The sequence below is a fragment of the Coregonus lavaretus genome (assembly GCF_964263955.1).
Source record: "Coregonus lavaretus genome assembly, contig: HAP1_SCAFFOLD_422, whole genome shotgun sequence".
Lineage (NCBI taxonomy): Eukaryota > Metazoa > Chordata > Actinopteri > Salmoniformes > Salmonidae > Coregonus > Coregonus lavaretus.
Window position 1 is genome coordinate 62,268 of NW_028160072.1, and position 15,233 is coordinate 77,500.

At 42.8% G+C, this 15,233-nt stretch overlaps 1 protein-coding gene across 1 annotated transcript in view; it reads left to right on the forward strand.

Moving 5' to 3' along the window:
• The window catches only part of LOC311122204 (protein kinase C-binding protein NELL2-like), a gene marked incomplete at its 3' end in the record, with an annotated part of 51,853 nt that overhangs the window by 11,440 nt on the left and 25,180 nt on the right, over window positions 1-15,233 (forward strand). The window contains exon 3 of the mRNA XM_084196592.1: window positions 12,943-13,093. Coding sequence (XP_084052718.1) covers window positions 12,943-13,093 — 151 coding nt within the window. The remainder of the gene's footprint in view (window positions 1-12,942; window positions 13,094-15,233) is intronic.

Sequence of the window (15,233 nt, forward strand, 5' to 3'; positions counted from 1 at the left end):
ACATAATGTGACATTGCCACCACGCTGCCCAGGAACACCAACAATGGCCCGATGGCCAATCACATTACGGCCTCTCCTTCTCCTTTTGGTGAGATTAAACCCAGCTTCATCCATGTAGATGTATTGATGGGGTCTTTCCATTGCATCCAGTTGAAAAACCCTCTGTAGAAATAGATATAGTTTTGTAAGTGATACGGAAAAAGTGATTTAGGCCACTACAGTAAATCACTACTTAGAGTAATCAACATTGAATGTGTCTGGATATATGCCAACCTGTACATACTGGAATCTTTGCTCTTTGACTCTGTCTGAGTTGCGATCAAAGGGCACTCTGTATAGCTGTTTCATGCGCAGTCTGTTGCGCTTGAGGACACGATCAACAGTAGAGAGGCTGACACTGTTGATACAATGATCTTCTGCTGAATTTCGCTCAGTTTAATGGCATTGTTCTCACGGACCATATCAACAATTAGGGTCTCTTGGTGTGGGGAGAACATACCTGTCCTCCCACCCCCATGTGGCAGTCTTTCAATTCTACAAAAAGAGAACATGGAGTTACAAAAAATATACATGGAATACTAGGCCTACAAACAGTTAGACCAACCCTCCATTACAATACTACAGTACATTGGTACAGTGATGTACTGAAACATATATTTACTTACAGTATACTGTGGTACAGTATATAGTATGTCATACAGTAATTGCTGTCAACATTTACACAAACTGTACTATAATGTCAAAAAAAGGTAATTACCTGTTCTCTTCTCTAAATCTTCGGATTATGGTGGACACAGTGAATCTACTGATGTTTGGTTGTACCCTTTGTCCAGCCTCCCTCATGCTCATACCATGGACAAGAACATGGTCAATCACAGTAGCTCTGATTTCATCAGATATAACTGTTCTTTGTCTTCGCTGACCACCTCGACCACCTCGACCTCCTCTCACACGAACTCTTCCTCTCAGATTTCTATCCATTGTAGGGCCTCACAAACCAGTGCTCTCTGAACTGGCTTACTGTATATGTTCCCTCACATCATTAGCCACAAGTGTGATCAATTTTGAGTTGTTGTGTTCAAGTGGTGACACCTGTGCTCTAATTGTGTTTGACTTTTGTCACCTGTGCTCACCATTATGCAGCACGGGTGCATCACAATGAAAATGTGTTGGCAAGTTATGTCTAAACAGGTGAAAAGTGCTTATGGTTTTGCCAAAAGAGTGATTGATTCAATCAGTGGGTTCAGGCAACTGAGCATTTGGTTCAGACAATAGGGTTTAGTGTTTTAGCAATTGAGAAAAACTGTAAATAGGCACACACATACGCACACACACACACACACACACACACACACACACACACACACACACACACACACACACACACACACACACACACACACACACACACACACACACACACACAAACACACACACACGTTCGGTTCCTGTGACAAAATCCATGGCATGTACCTGTATCTTTAACTTTAATGATATATCATGTAATGACTTTACTGGTCAAACTTTTACACCCCAAACTTGATAAAAGCACAAGGCAGCATTTCCTTCTCATTGATCATCTAAATGTGATCTTTCTCTGTGTCCAGGGTTGATGCTGTGGTTTATTTATGGTGTTATGCTTGCTCAGGGAGATAACTAACTAGTATTGTGATGATGGAGGCAGGCTGGCACCAGTGTGAGTGTGAGTGTGTGTGTGTGTGTTTATTTGTATGTGTGTGTCACCAGGCTGTGATTCAATACAGCAGAGACAGAGTGTCTGACAGAGGGCCAGGCAGCAGGAACAGGAGAAGCCCTGAAAAGAGAGAGAGAGAGAGAGAGAGAGAGAGAGAGAGAGAGAGAGAGAGAGAGAGAGAGAGAGAGAGAGAGAGAGAGAGAGAGAGAGAGAGAGAGAGAGAGAGAGAGAGAGAGAGAGAGAGAGAGAGAGAGAGAGCAACCTTGGGAAAATCCTCTGCATAATCATTAACAGCAGACTAGTTCATTTCCTCAGTGAAAACAATGTACTGAGCAAATGTCAAATTGGCTTTTTACCAAATTACCGTACGACAGACCACGTATTCACCCTGCACACCCTAATTGACAAACAAACAAACCAAAACAAAGGCAAAGTCTTCTCATGCTTTGTTGATTTCAAAAAAGCTTTTGACTCAATTTGGCATGAGGGTCTGCTATACAAATTGATGGAAAGTGGGGTTGGGGGAAAAACATACGACATTATAAAATCCATGTACACAAACAACAAGTGTGCGGTTAAAATTGGCAAACACACACATTTCTTTCCACAGGGCCGTGGGGTGAGACAGGGATGCAGTTTAAGCCCCACCCTCTTCAACATATATATCAACGAATTGGCGAGGGCACTAGAACAGTCTGCAGCACCCGGCCTCACCCTACTAGAATCTGAAGTCAAATGTCTTCTGTTTGCTGACGATCTGGTGCTTCTGTCACCAACCAAGGAGGGCCTACAGCAGCACCTAGATCTTCTGCACAGATTCTGTCAGACATGGGCCCTGACAGTAAATCTCAGTAAGACAAAAATAATGGTGTTCCAAAAAAGGTCCAGTTGCCAGGACCACAAATACAAATTCCATCTAGACACCGTTGCCCTAGATCACACAAAAAACTATACATACCTCGGCCTAAACATCAGCGCCACAATTAACTTCCACAAAGCTGTGAACGATCTGAGAGACAAGGCAAGAAGGACCTTCTATGCCATCAAAAGGAACATAAAATGTGACATACCAATTAGGATCTGGCTAAAAATACTTGAATCAGTTATAGAACCCATTGCCCTTTATGGTTCTGAGGTCTGGGGTCCGCTCACCAACCAAGAATTCACAAAATGGGACAAACACCAAATTGAGACTCTGCATGCAGAATTCTGCAAAAACATCCTCAGTGTACAACGTAAAACACCAAATAATGCATGCAGAGCAGAATTAGGCCAATACCCGCTAATTATCAAAATCCAGAAAAGAGCCGTTAAATTCTATAACCACTTAAAAGGAAGCGATTCCCAAACCTTCCATAACAAAGCCATCACCTACAGAGAGATGAACTTGGAGAAGAGTCCCCTAAGTAAGCTTGTCCTGGGGCTCTGTTCACAAACACAAACAGACCCCACACAGCCCCAGGACAACAACAACAACAACACAACTAGACCCAACCAAATCATGAGAAAACTAAAAGAGAATTACTTGACACATTGGAAAGAACAAACAAAAAAACAGAGCAAACTAGAATGCTATTTGGCCCTAAACGTAGAGTACACAGTGGCAGAATACCTGACCACTGTGACTGACCCAAACTTAAGGAAAGCTTTGACTATGTACAGACTCAGTGAGCATAGCCTTGCTATTGAGAAAGGCCGCCGTAGGCAGACCTGGCTCTCAAGAGAAGACAGGCTATGTGCACACTGCCCACAAAATGAGGTGGAAACTGAGCTGCACTTCCTAACCTCCTGCCAAATGTATGACCATATTAGAGACACATATTTCCCTCAGATTACAGCGATCCACAAAGAATTCGAAAACAAACCCAATTTTGATAAACTCCCTTATCTACTGGGTGAAAAACCACAGTGTGCCATCACAGCTGCAAGATTTGTGACCTGTTGCCACAAGAAAAGGGCAACCAGTGAAGAACAAACACCATTGTAAATACAACCCATATTTATGTTTATTTATTTTCCCATTTGTACTTTAACTATTTGCACATTGTTACAACACTGTATATATACATATGACATTTGAAATGTCTTTATTCTTTTGAAACTTCTGAGTGTAATGTTTACTGTTAATATTTATTGTTTATTTCACTTTTGTTTACTATCTACTTCACTTGCTTTGGCAATGTTAACACACGTTTCCCATGCCAATAAAGCCCTTAAATTGAATTGAATTGAATTGAGAGAGAGAGAGAGAGAGACCTGGAAAGCCCTGAAATGAGGCCAGTCCCTCTGAGGCACCAGACAGGCTGGCTGAGGCTGTGTGTGGAGCTTCTTATCTCGTCTCTGTGCATACTGTATTGATCTATATCACTACAACACTAACTGTAACCCAGGACACATTCAGGGGATGTGTGTATGAGAGAGTGTACACTGTACCTTTGTGTGTGTGTGTGTTCACACCAGTGTTATTTACCCCCACCAGAGCCAGTATGGGGAAGATTAGTAGTAATCTCCATGTCTCTGAACCCTATGACTAGGCGTTAAACAATTTCAAACATTCATGAGAAACATACAGATGTTCTATCTTAATTTGACCAGTTTCTCAAAAAGCATGAAAATAATCCTGTGAATTATGATCTTGTTCAGAAACAATATACATTTTTGTAGGGGTTGTTCCATTTTTTGTTAGGATAAATCAAGTATGACATTTTAAAGTGGAAATTACAAACTTTAGAAGCCTTTTTAATCCTTGAATATACTACAATTTGCATTTTCTGCTGCACAGGAAAATTCTCTGCGACAACAGAGTGATCAAATTAAGATATTACAACTGTAAAATGGACACACATTCCATTTCCCTGTTCTGGTGAAAGCTGGTCATAGTTAAGTCTTACTGTTTTGCAGATTTCTACATAGTGTGAGATGCACATTTGAAGGTCTAGACCTGCTGTTTATTTTCAATCGACTAATCCACATTTATTCCGCTTGAGTCAGTATCCCACCTCGTAATTTCTCATTTGTTGAATTGCATTATCTTCTGTGATGTTGTTTATTGAAATATTGAATGCCTTGAATTATTTTGGGAAAGAGCCCCCATTGCGTCTACTACTACTGTATGTTAGAGAGTGTTAAGTGTCAGTGTTGTGAGATAATGGTCCTCACGACATCACCACCCAACCACTCCATTTGGACACTTGTCAATTAAGGACAGACAGCTGGCTGTTGAACAGATATTGTTATAGACAGGGAGCCTGAGGATTTTCTTTCTCTCTCTGTTCTTTCTGTCTTGTTTCTGATGATAGATGGAGGGAGGGAGACAGAGAGAGAGAATGTCTGTTGTTCCTCAATCAGAATGGTTACATGTTAGCCCACTGTGTACTGCTGTTGAGAACAGCAACCTCCCCCCGACCACTACAATCATCTAAAATGTCCTCATCAGCTATGTGTTACACAGTTGAGTATTTTACAGTTGAGTTTAAAACAAATGACAGTATCGTAATCAACTGTAGTTTCATGTCCCCCAGTACTAAACTCCTTGGTCACATGTTTCTTAAAGTGATAGTACATACTGTATCTATGGTAGTATATACTGTATCTATGGTAGTATATACTGTATCTATGGTAGTATATACTGTATCTATGGTAGTATATACTGTATCTATGGTAGTATATACTGTATCTATGGTAGTATATACTGTATCTATGGTACTGTATCTATGGTAGTATATACTGTATCTATGGTAGTATATACTGTATCTATGGTACTGTATCTATGGTAGTATATACTGTATCTATGGTAGTATATACTGTATCTATGGTAGTATATACTGTATCTATGGTAGTATATACTGTATCTATGGTACTGTATCTATGGTAGTATACAGTGGGGAAAAAAAGTATTTAGTCAGCCACCAATTGTGCAAGTTCTCCCACTTAAAAAGATGAGAGAGGCCTGTAATTTTCATCATAGGTACACGTCAACTATGACAGACAAAATGAGGAAAAAACATCCAGAAAATCACATTGTAGGATTTTTAATGAATTTATTTGCAAATTATGGTGGAAAATAAGTATTTGGTCAATAACAAAAGTTTCTCAATACTTTGTTATATACCCTTTGTTGGCAATGACACAGGTCAAACGTTTTCTGTAAGTCTTCACAAGGTTTTCACACACTGTTGCTGGTATTTTGGCCCATTCCTCCATGCAGATCTCCTCTAGAGCAGTGATGTTTTGGGGCTGTCGCTGGGCAACACAGACTTTCAACTCCCTCCAAAGATTTTCTATGGGGTTGAGATCTGGGGACTGGCTAGGCCACTCCAGGACCTTGAAATGCTTCTTACGAAGCCACTCCTTCGTTGCCCGGGCGGTGTGTTTGGGATCATTGTCATGCTGAAAGACCCAGCCACGTTTCATCTTCAATGCCCTTGCTGATGGAAGGAGGTTTTCACTCAAAATCTTACGATACATGGCCCCATTCATTCTTTCCTTTACACGGATCAGTCGTCCTGGTCCCTTTGCAGAAAAACAGCCCCAAAGCATGATGTTTCCACCCCCATGCTTCACAGTAGGTATGGTGTTCTTTGGATGCAACTCAGCATTCTTTGTCCTCCAAACACGACAAGTTGAGTTTTTACCAAAAAGTTCTATTTTGGTTTCATCTGACCATATGACATTCTCCCAATCCTCTTCTGGATCATCCAAATGCACTCTAGCAAACTTCAGACGGGCCTGGACATGTACTGGCTTAAGCAGGGGGACACGTCTGGCACTGCAGGATTTGAGTCCCTGGCGGCGTAGTGTGTTACTGATGGTAGGCTTTGTTACTTTGGTCCCAGCTCTCTGCAGGTCATTCACTAGGTCCCCCTGTGTGGTTCTGGGATTTTTGCTCACCGTTCTTGTGATCATTTTGACCCCACGGGGTGTGATCTTGCGTGGAGCCCCAGATCGAGGGAGATTATCAGTGGTCTTGTATGTCTTCCATTTCCTAATAATTGCTCCCACAGTTGATTTATTCAAACCAAGCTGCTTACCTATTGCAGATTCAGTCTTCCCAGCCTGGTGCAGGTCTACAATTTTGTTTCTGGTGTCCTTTGACAGCTCTTTGGTCTTGGCCATAGTGGAGTTTGGAGTGTGACTGTTTGAGGTTGTGGACAGGTGTCTTTTATACTGATAACAAGTTCAAACAGGTGCCATTAATACAGGTAATGAGTGGAGGACAGAGGAGCCTCTTAAAGAAGAAGTTACAGGTCTGTGAGAGCCAGAAATCTTGCTTGTTTGTAGGTGACCAAATACTTATTTTCCACCATAATTTGCAAATAAATTCATTAAAAATCCTACAATGTGATTTTCTGGATTTTTTTTCTCTCAATTTGTCTGTCATAGTTGACGTGTACCTATGATGAAAATTACAGGCCTCTCTCATCTTTTTAAGTGGGAGAACTTGCACAATTGGTGGCTGACTAAATACTTTTTTGCCCCACTGTATACTGTATCTATGGTAGTACATACTGTATCTATGGTAGTATATACTGTATCTATGGTAGAATATACTGTATCTATGGTAGTATATACTGTATCTATGGTAGTATATACTGTATCTATGGTAGTATATACTGTATCTATGGTACTGTATCTATGGTAGTATATACTGTATCTATGGTAGTATATACTGTATCTATGGTAGTATATACTGTATCTATGGTAGTATATACTGTATCTATGGTACTGTATCTATGGTAGTATATACTGTATCTATGGTAGTACATACTGTATCTATGGTAGTATATACTGTATCTATGGTAGTATATACTGTATCTATGGTACTGTATCTATGGTAGTATATACTGTATCTATGGTAGTATATACTGTATCTATGGTAGTATATACTGTATCTATGGTAGTATATACTGTATCTATGGTAGTATATACTGTATCTATGGTACTGTATCTATGGTAGTATATACTGTATCTATGGTAGTATATACTGTATCTATGGTAGTACATACTGTATCTATGGTACTGTATCTATGGTAGTATATACTGTATATATGGTAGTACATACTGTATCTATGGTAGTATATACTGTACCTATGGTAGTATATACTGTATATATGGTAGTATATACTGTATCTATGGTACTGTATATATGGTAGTATATACTGTATATATGGTAGTACATACTGTATCTATGGTAGTATATACTGTACCTATGGTAGTACATACTGTATCTATGGTAGTATATACTATATATATGGTAGTATATACTGTATCTATGGTAGTATATACTGTATCTATGGTACTGTATCTATGGTAGTATATACTGTATATATGGTAGTATATACTGTATCTATGGTAGTACATACTGTATCTGTGGTAGTATATACTGTATCTATGGTAGTACATACTGTATCTATGGTACTGTATATATGGTAGTACATACTGTATCTATGGTAGTATATACTGTACCTATGGTAGTACATACTGTATCTATGGTAGTATATACTATATATATGGTAGTATATACTGTATCTATGGTAGTATATACTATATATATGGTAGTATATACTGTATCTATGGTAGTATATACTGTATCTATGGTACTGTATCTATGGTAGTATATACTGTATCTATGGTAGTATATACTGTATCTATGGTACTGTGTCTATGGTAGTATATACTGTATCTATGGTAGTACATACTGTATCTATGGTACTGTATCTATGGTAGTATATACTGTATCTATGGTAGTACATACTGTATCTATGGTAGTATATACTATATCTATGGTAGTACATACTGTATCTATGGTAGTATGTACTGTATCTATGGTAGTATATACTGTATCTATGGTACTGTATCTATGGTAGTACATACTGTATCTATGGTAGTATATACTGTATCTATGGTAGTATATACTGTATCTATGGTAGTATACACTGTATCTATGGTAGTACATACTGTATCTATGGTACTGTATCTATGGTAGTATGTACTGTATCTATGGTAGTATATACTGTATCTATGGTAGTATATACTGTATCTATGGGACATATAGACAACATTGTTTTCTCCCCAGTTATGTTAAAGCTATTCTCACTAGCTGTAGATGGTGTATTTATGCCCCACCCACACACACACACACTCCCTTCATCTCTAATTGATGGTTCCATTAAAGGAGCGTAGACGTCTGAGGAGAGGCTGGGGGGATGGAGGGATAGAGGAGAGGATAGAGAGGTGGAAGGATGGAGGAGAGGATGGGGGGATGGAGGGATGGAGGAGAGGATAGAGGGGTGGAAGGATGGAGGAGAGGATGGGGGGATGGAGGGATGGAGGAGAGGATAGAGGGATGGAAGGATGGAGGATAGCGGGATGGAGGGATGGAGGAGAGGATAGAGGGATGGAGGGCTGGAGGAGAGGATAGAGGGATGGAGGGATGGAGGAGAGGATAGAGGGGTGGAAGGATGGAGGAGAGGATAGAGGGATGGAAGGATGGAGGATAGCGGGATGGAGGGATGGAGGAGAGGATAGCGGGATGGAGGGATGGAGGAGAGGATGGGGGGATGGAGGGATGGAGGAGAGGATAGAGGGATGGAGGGATGGAGGAGAGGATAGGGGGGTGGAAGGATGGAGGAGAGGAGAGAGGGATGGAGGGGTGGAGGAGAGGATAGAGGGGTGGAAGGATGGAGGAGAGGAGAGAGGGATGGAAGGATGGAGGAGAGGATAGAAGGATGGAGGGCTGGAGGAGAGGATAGAGGGATGGAGGGCTGGAGGAGAGGATAGAGGGGTGGAAGGATGGAGGAGAGGATAGAGGGATGGAAGGATGGAGGATAGCGGGATGGAGGGATGGAGGAGAGGATAGCGGGATGGAGGGATGGAGGAGAGGATGGGGGGATGGAGGGATGGAGGAGAGGATAGAGGGATGGAGGGCTGGAGGAGAGGATAGAGGGATGGAGGGATGGAGGAGAGGATAGGGGGGTGGAGGGATGGAGGAGAGGATAGAGGGATGGAAGGATGGAGGATAGCGGGATGGAGGGATGGAGGAGAGGATAGCGGGATGGAGGGATGGAGGAGAGGATGGGGGGATGGAGGGATGGAGGAGAGGATAGAGGGATGGAGGGCTGGAGGAGAGGATAGAGGGATGGAGGGATGGAGGAGAGGATAGGGGGGTGGAGGGATGGAGGAGAGGATAGGGGGGTGGAAGGATGGAGGAGAGGAGAGAGGGATGGAGGGGTGGAGGATAGCGGGATGGAGGGATGGAAGGATGGAGGAGAGGATAGAGGGATGGAAGGATGGAGGAGAGGAGAGAGGGATGGAGGGATGGAGGAGAGGATAGAAGGATGGAGGGCTGGAGGAGAGGATAGAAGGATGGAAGGATGGACAGATACTGTAGGTTTGGCTGAGGGAGAACAAAGGCAGCCAGAGATCAGGATGCTGCCGTTGTTTCAACCCCTTCTCTCACTCTCTCTGTAGATAAACTGGAAGATAAGTGTTGTATTAAAGGGAGCAGGGTTCCGTTCCTCTTGAATAAGGAACACGGCAGTGTACAGGATAGCATCTCGAATAGACGGTTTATTGACATGAGCGCCCGCTCAAAGGGTAGCAACCATGTGACCTTACTCAACAAGTTCACACACGCCCTCAACAGATGCACTGTGTGCACAACAACACTCTATTGTCTGTTCCCATATTCAACAAATAGGTGAAATGATTTAACATCACACTAATTAACAAGCATATCAACAGCTCTAAAACTGGGGACATACTTACAGTATAACTCCTCTGTCCCTGTGAGTGATGATGGTTTCAGTCTCCATCAGAAACATACAGTATAACTCCTCTGTCCCTGTGAGTGATGATGGTTTCAGCCTCCATCAGAAACATACAGTATAACTCCTCTGTCCCTGTGAGTGATGATGGTTTCAGTCTCCATCAGAAACATACAGTATAACTCCTCTGTCCCTGTGAGTGATGATGGTTTCAGTCTCCATCAGAAACATACAGTATAACTCCTCTGTCCCTGTGAGTGATGATGGAATCAGGTTGTTTCCACCTCATTTCAACCAAAACATTCAATGTGATGACGTTGAATCAACATGGAAAACTGATTGGATTTGCAAAAAGTCATCAACTTTCTTTACCCAACTTTTAACCCTAAATCCAATGACAGGGTTAATTTTGGTTGATTTGACATTGAATTCACGTTAGTTGATAACTCAACCAAATGTGAATTAAAACTAGACGTAGAATTGACGTCTGTGCCCAGTGGGGATTTCCTTTGGAGCCCCACTAAAAAAAAAAAAACATGTTCCCAGCCACAGACCAATCTTCAGCCCAGACCCAAGCTGACCTGTCTATGAGTCCCCTATGGGTCCCAGGTCCAGACACACCATCTGAAACAGTTCTCTAGAGCCCTCAAACTCAGCTGTGGACCTCAAAGCCAGTTCCACTGCATTTCTTCATTGTTCCCCTCTAATCAGGGCTGATTTAGACCTGGGACACCAGGTTTGTGCAATTAATTATCAGGTAGAACAGAAAACCAGAAGGCTCCGGACGTCGTAGGGTAAGTGTTGAATACCCCTGGACTAGAGTGTACACTCAGACATATGTTGTTGAATAACCTGTATTGCATAATGCAATGTGTCCTAAATCTCTCCTCCGGTACCCCCAGCCATTACATTTATACAGCTACTCTAATATTAGCACCTGTTTCAACTACAGCGCTTGATGTTTCATTGTTGCCAACACCACTAAGATTCAGAGATCTCTCTCTCTCTGTCTCTCTCTCTCTCTCTCTGTCTCTCTCTCTCTCTCTCTCTCTCTCTCTCTCTCTCTCTCTCTCTCTGTCTCTGTCTGTCTCTGTCTCTGTCTCTCGCTCTCTCTCTCTCTCTCTCTCTCTCTCTCTATCTCTCTCTCTCTGTCTGTCTCTGTCTCTCTCTCTCTCTCTCTCTCTGTCTCTCTCTCTCTCTGTCTCTCTCTCTCTCTCTCTCTCTCTCTCTCTCTCTCTCTCTCTCTCTCTCTCTCTCTCTCTCTCTCTCTCTCTCTCTCTCTGTGTCTGTCTCTCTCTCTCTCTCTCTCTCTGTCTCTCTCTCTCTCTGTGTCTGTCTCTCTCAATTCAATTTCAATTCAATTCAATTTAAGGGCTTTATTGGCATGGGAAACGTGTGTTAACATTGCCAAAGCAAGTGAAGTAGATAGTAAACAAAAGTGAAATAAACAATAAATATTAACAGTAAACATTACACTCAGAAGTTTCAAAAGAATAAAGACATTTCAAATGTCATATTATGTATATATACAGTGTTGTAACAATGTGCAAATAGTTAAAGTACAAATGGGAAAATAAATAAACATAAATATGGGTTGTATTTACAATGGTGTTTGTTCTTCACTGGTTGCCCTTTTCTTGTGGCAACAGGTCACAAATCTTGCAGCTGTGATGGCACACTGTGGTTTTTCACCCAGTAGATAAGGGAGTTTATCAAAATTGGGTTTGTTTTCGAATTCTTTGTGGATCGCTGTAATCTGAGGGAAATATGTGTCTCTAATATGGTCATACATTTGGCAGGAGGTTAGGAAGTGCAGCTCAGTTTCCACCTCATTTTGTGGGCAGTGTGCACATAGCCTGTCTTCTCTTGAGAGCCAGGTCTGCCTACGGCGGCCTTTCTCAATAGCAAGACTATGCTCACTGAGTCTGTACATAGTCAAAGCTTTCCTTAAGTTTGGGTCAGTCACAGTGGTCAGGTATTCTGCCACTGTGTACTCTACGTTTAGGGCCAAATAGCATTCTAGTTTGCTCTGTTTTTTTGTTTGTTCTTTCCAATGTGTCATGTAATTCTCTTTTTGTTTTCTCATGATTTGGTTGGGTCTAGTTGTGTTGTTGTTGTTGTTGTCCTGGGGCTGTGTGGGGTCTGTTTGTGTTTGTGAACAGAGCCCCAGGACAAGCTTACTTAGGGGACTCTTCTCCAAGTTCATCTCTCTGTAGGTGATGGCTTTGTTATGGAAGGTTTGGGAATCGCTTCCTTTTAAGTGGTTATAGAATTTAACGGCTCTTTTCTGGATTTTGATAATTAGCGGGGTTTTTTTATATATACAGCTACTCTAATATTAGCACCTGTTTCAACTACAGCGCTTGATGTTTCATTGTTGCCAACACCACTAAGATTCAGAGATCTCTCTCTCTCTGTCTCTGTCTCTCTCTCTCTGTCTCTCTCTCTCTCTCTCTCTCTCTCTCTCTCTCTCTCTCTCCTCAGACTCGTGGAGGAACGTGAGGGTGAAGGAGGATGTAGCAGAGGTGATGCTCCAGAAGCTGAGAGACAGGACAGAGTTCACTGTGCTGGCCACTCTGAAGCAGGAGAGACTCAACTCTGGCGTATTGCTCTCCATACACCATGCAGAGCACAGGTAAGACACAGTCCTCTCCATTTGCTTTGCAGAGCACTGGTAAGACACAGTCCTCTCCATACACCATGCAGAGCACAGGTAAGACACAGTCCTCTCCATACACCATGCAGAACGCAGGAAGACAGTCCTCTCCATACACCATGCAGAACACAGGAAGACACAGTCCTCTCCATACACCATGCAGAACACAGGAAGACACAGTCATCTCCGTACACCATGCAGAACACAGGAAGACACAGTCCTCTCCATACACCATGCAGAACACAGGAAGACACAGTCCTCTCCATACACCATGCAGAACACAGGAAGACATAGTCCTCTCCATACACCATGCAGAACACAGGAAGACACACATCTGGACTTAGAAACCATTTGTGTGCTGTTATGTAATGGAGATAGAACGTGCCATAAACGCACTCCACAGCTAGCTTGAAATGTCGCCAATGGTGCAATCGAATTGGATCCTTTTCTATAGCTCAAACCGGCCACTTGTGTTTGCGAGGTAGACGACCCTGGTTCAAGCCCAGTGAGACAAGGTAGAGGACCTGGTTCAAGCCCAGTGAGACAAGGTAGAGGACCTGGTTGAAGCCCAGTCAGAGACAAGATAGAGGACCCTGGTTCAAGCCCAGTCAGAGACACTATAGAGAACCCTGGTTCAAGCCCAGTCAGAGGCACTATAGAGAACCCTGGTTCAAGCCCAGTCAGAGACAAGATAGAGGACCCTGGTTCAAACCCAGTCAGAGACAAGATAGAGGACCCTGGTTCAAGCCCCGTCAGAGACAAGATAGAGGACCCTGGTTCAAGCCCAGTGAGAGACAAGTGAGGACCCTGGTTCAAGCCCAGTGAGACAAGGTAGAGGACCCTGGTTCAAGCCCAGTCAGAGACACTATAGAGGACCCTGGTTCAAGCCCAGTCAGAGACACTATAGAGGACCCTGGTTCAAGCCCAGTCAGAGGCACTATAGAGGACCCTGGTTCAAGCCCAGTCAGAGACAAGATAGAGGACCCTGGTTCAAGCCCAGTCAGAGACAAGATAGAGGCCCTGGTTCAAGCCCAGTCAGAGACACTATAGAGAACCCTGGTTCAAGCCCAGTCAGAGGCACTATAGAGGACCCTGGTTCAAGCCCAGTCAGAGACAAGATAGAGGACCCTGGTTCAAGCCCAGTCAGAGGCACTATAGAGAACCCTGGTTCAAGCCCAGTCAGAGACAAGATAGAGGACCCTGGTTCAAGCCCAGTCAGAGACAAGATAGAGGACCCTGGTTCAAGCCCAGTCAGAGACAAGATAGAGGACCCTGGTTCAAGCCCAGTCAGAGGCTGGTTCAGGGAGGCAGCGCTACATGCTAAGCTAGCACACTGGCTGTTTTATACAGTAGTCAGTAAAAACAGCTGAAGGGGGACTCCATCAGAGGAGGCTGGTGAAGGGAGGATGGCTCATAATAATGGATGGAATGGAGTGAATGGAATGGTATCAAACACATGGAAACCATTCCATTAATTCCGTTCCAGACATTACTATGAGCCAGTCCTCCCCATTTAAAGTGCCGCCAGCCACCACTGGACTCCATATGTAATAAAGAGGCAAGAGCCTAACCTCCAAAGTCCGGGACTCGGGTAGAGGCAGTACAATGCTAACATACACCAACTAGTTATACAGTTTACACTGTGTACTATCTGTCAAGATTTCCCCAGTGTCATTGTATAAAGTTCAGCCTGCTATTGTTTTTATTTTGTGGGATTTTGGCATGGATTTCATGAGGTCATTTGAACAGTAGTATTAGCACTTCACTGCCTGGGCTCTGTTGTTGTCTTGAAGACAGTCCATTTTAGGTCAAACAATCACGGCCAGTCAGATTACGATTTAGCCCTGTTTTCATTGTTACGACCTCCAAGGACGACTTTATATGGATTTTTTTTCATTTTCTTTAATCTTAAATGTGAAAAATAAATCAATGTGAAGCAGCTTGTCCTTTCTTCAGTTGGAGCACTCCATCCCGCTATCCTTCTGATTTTCCTCTGTCCTTTTTGTAGTGGGCTTCAATCCATCCCCCTTCCATCCCTCTATCCTTCCATCGTTCTCTCTTTCTTCCAATCATTTATGTAATGGCTTCAATCTATCCGTTCATCCATCCCTCCATCCCT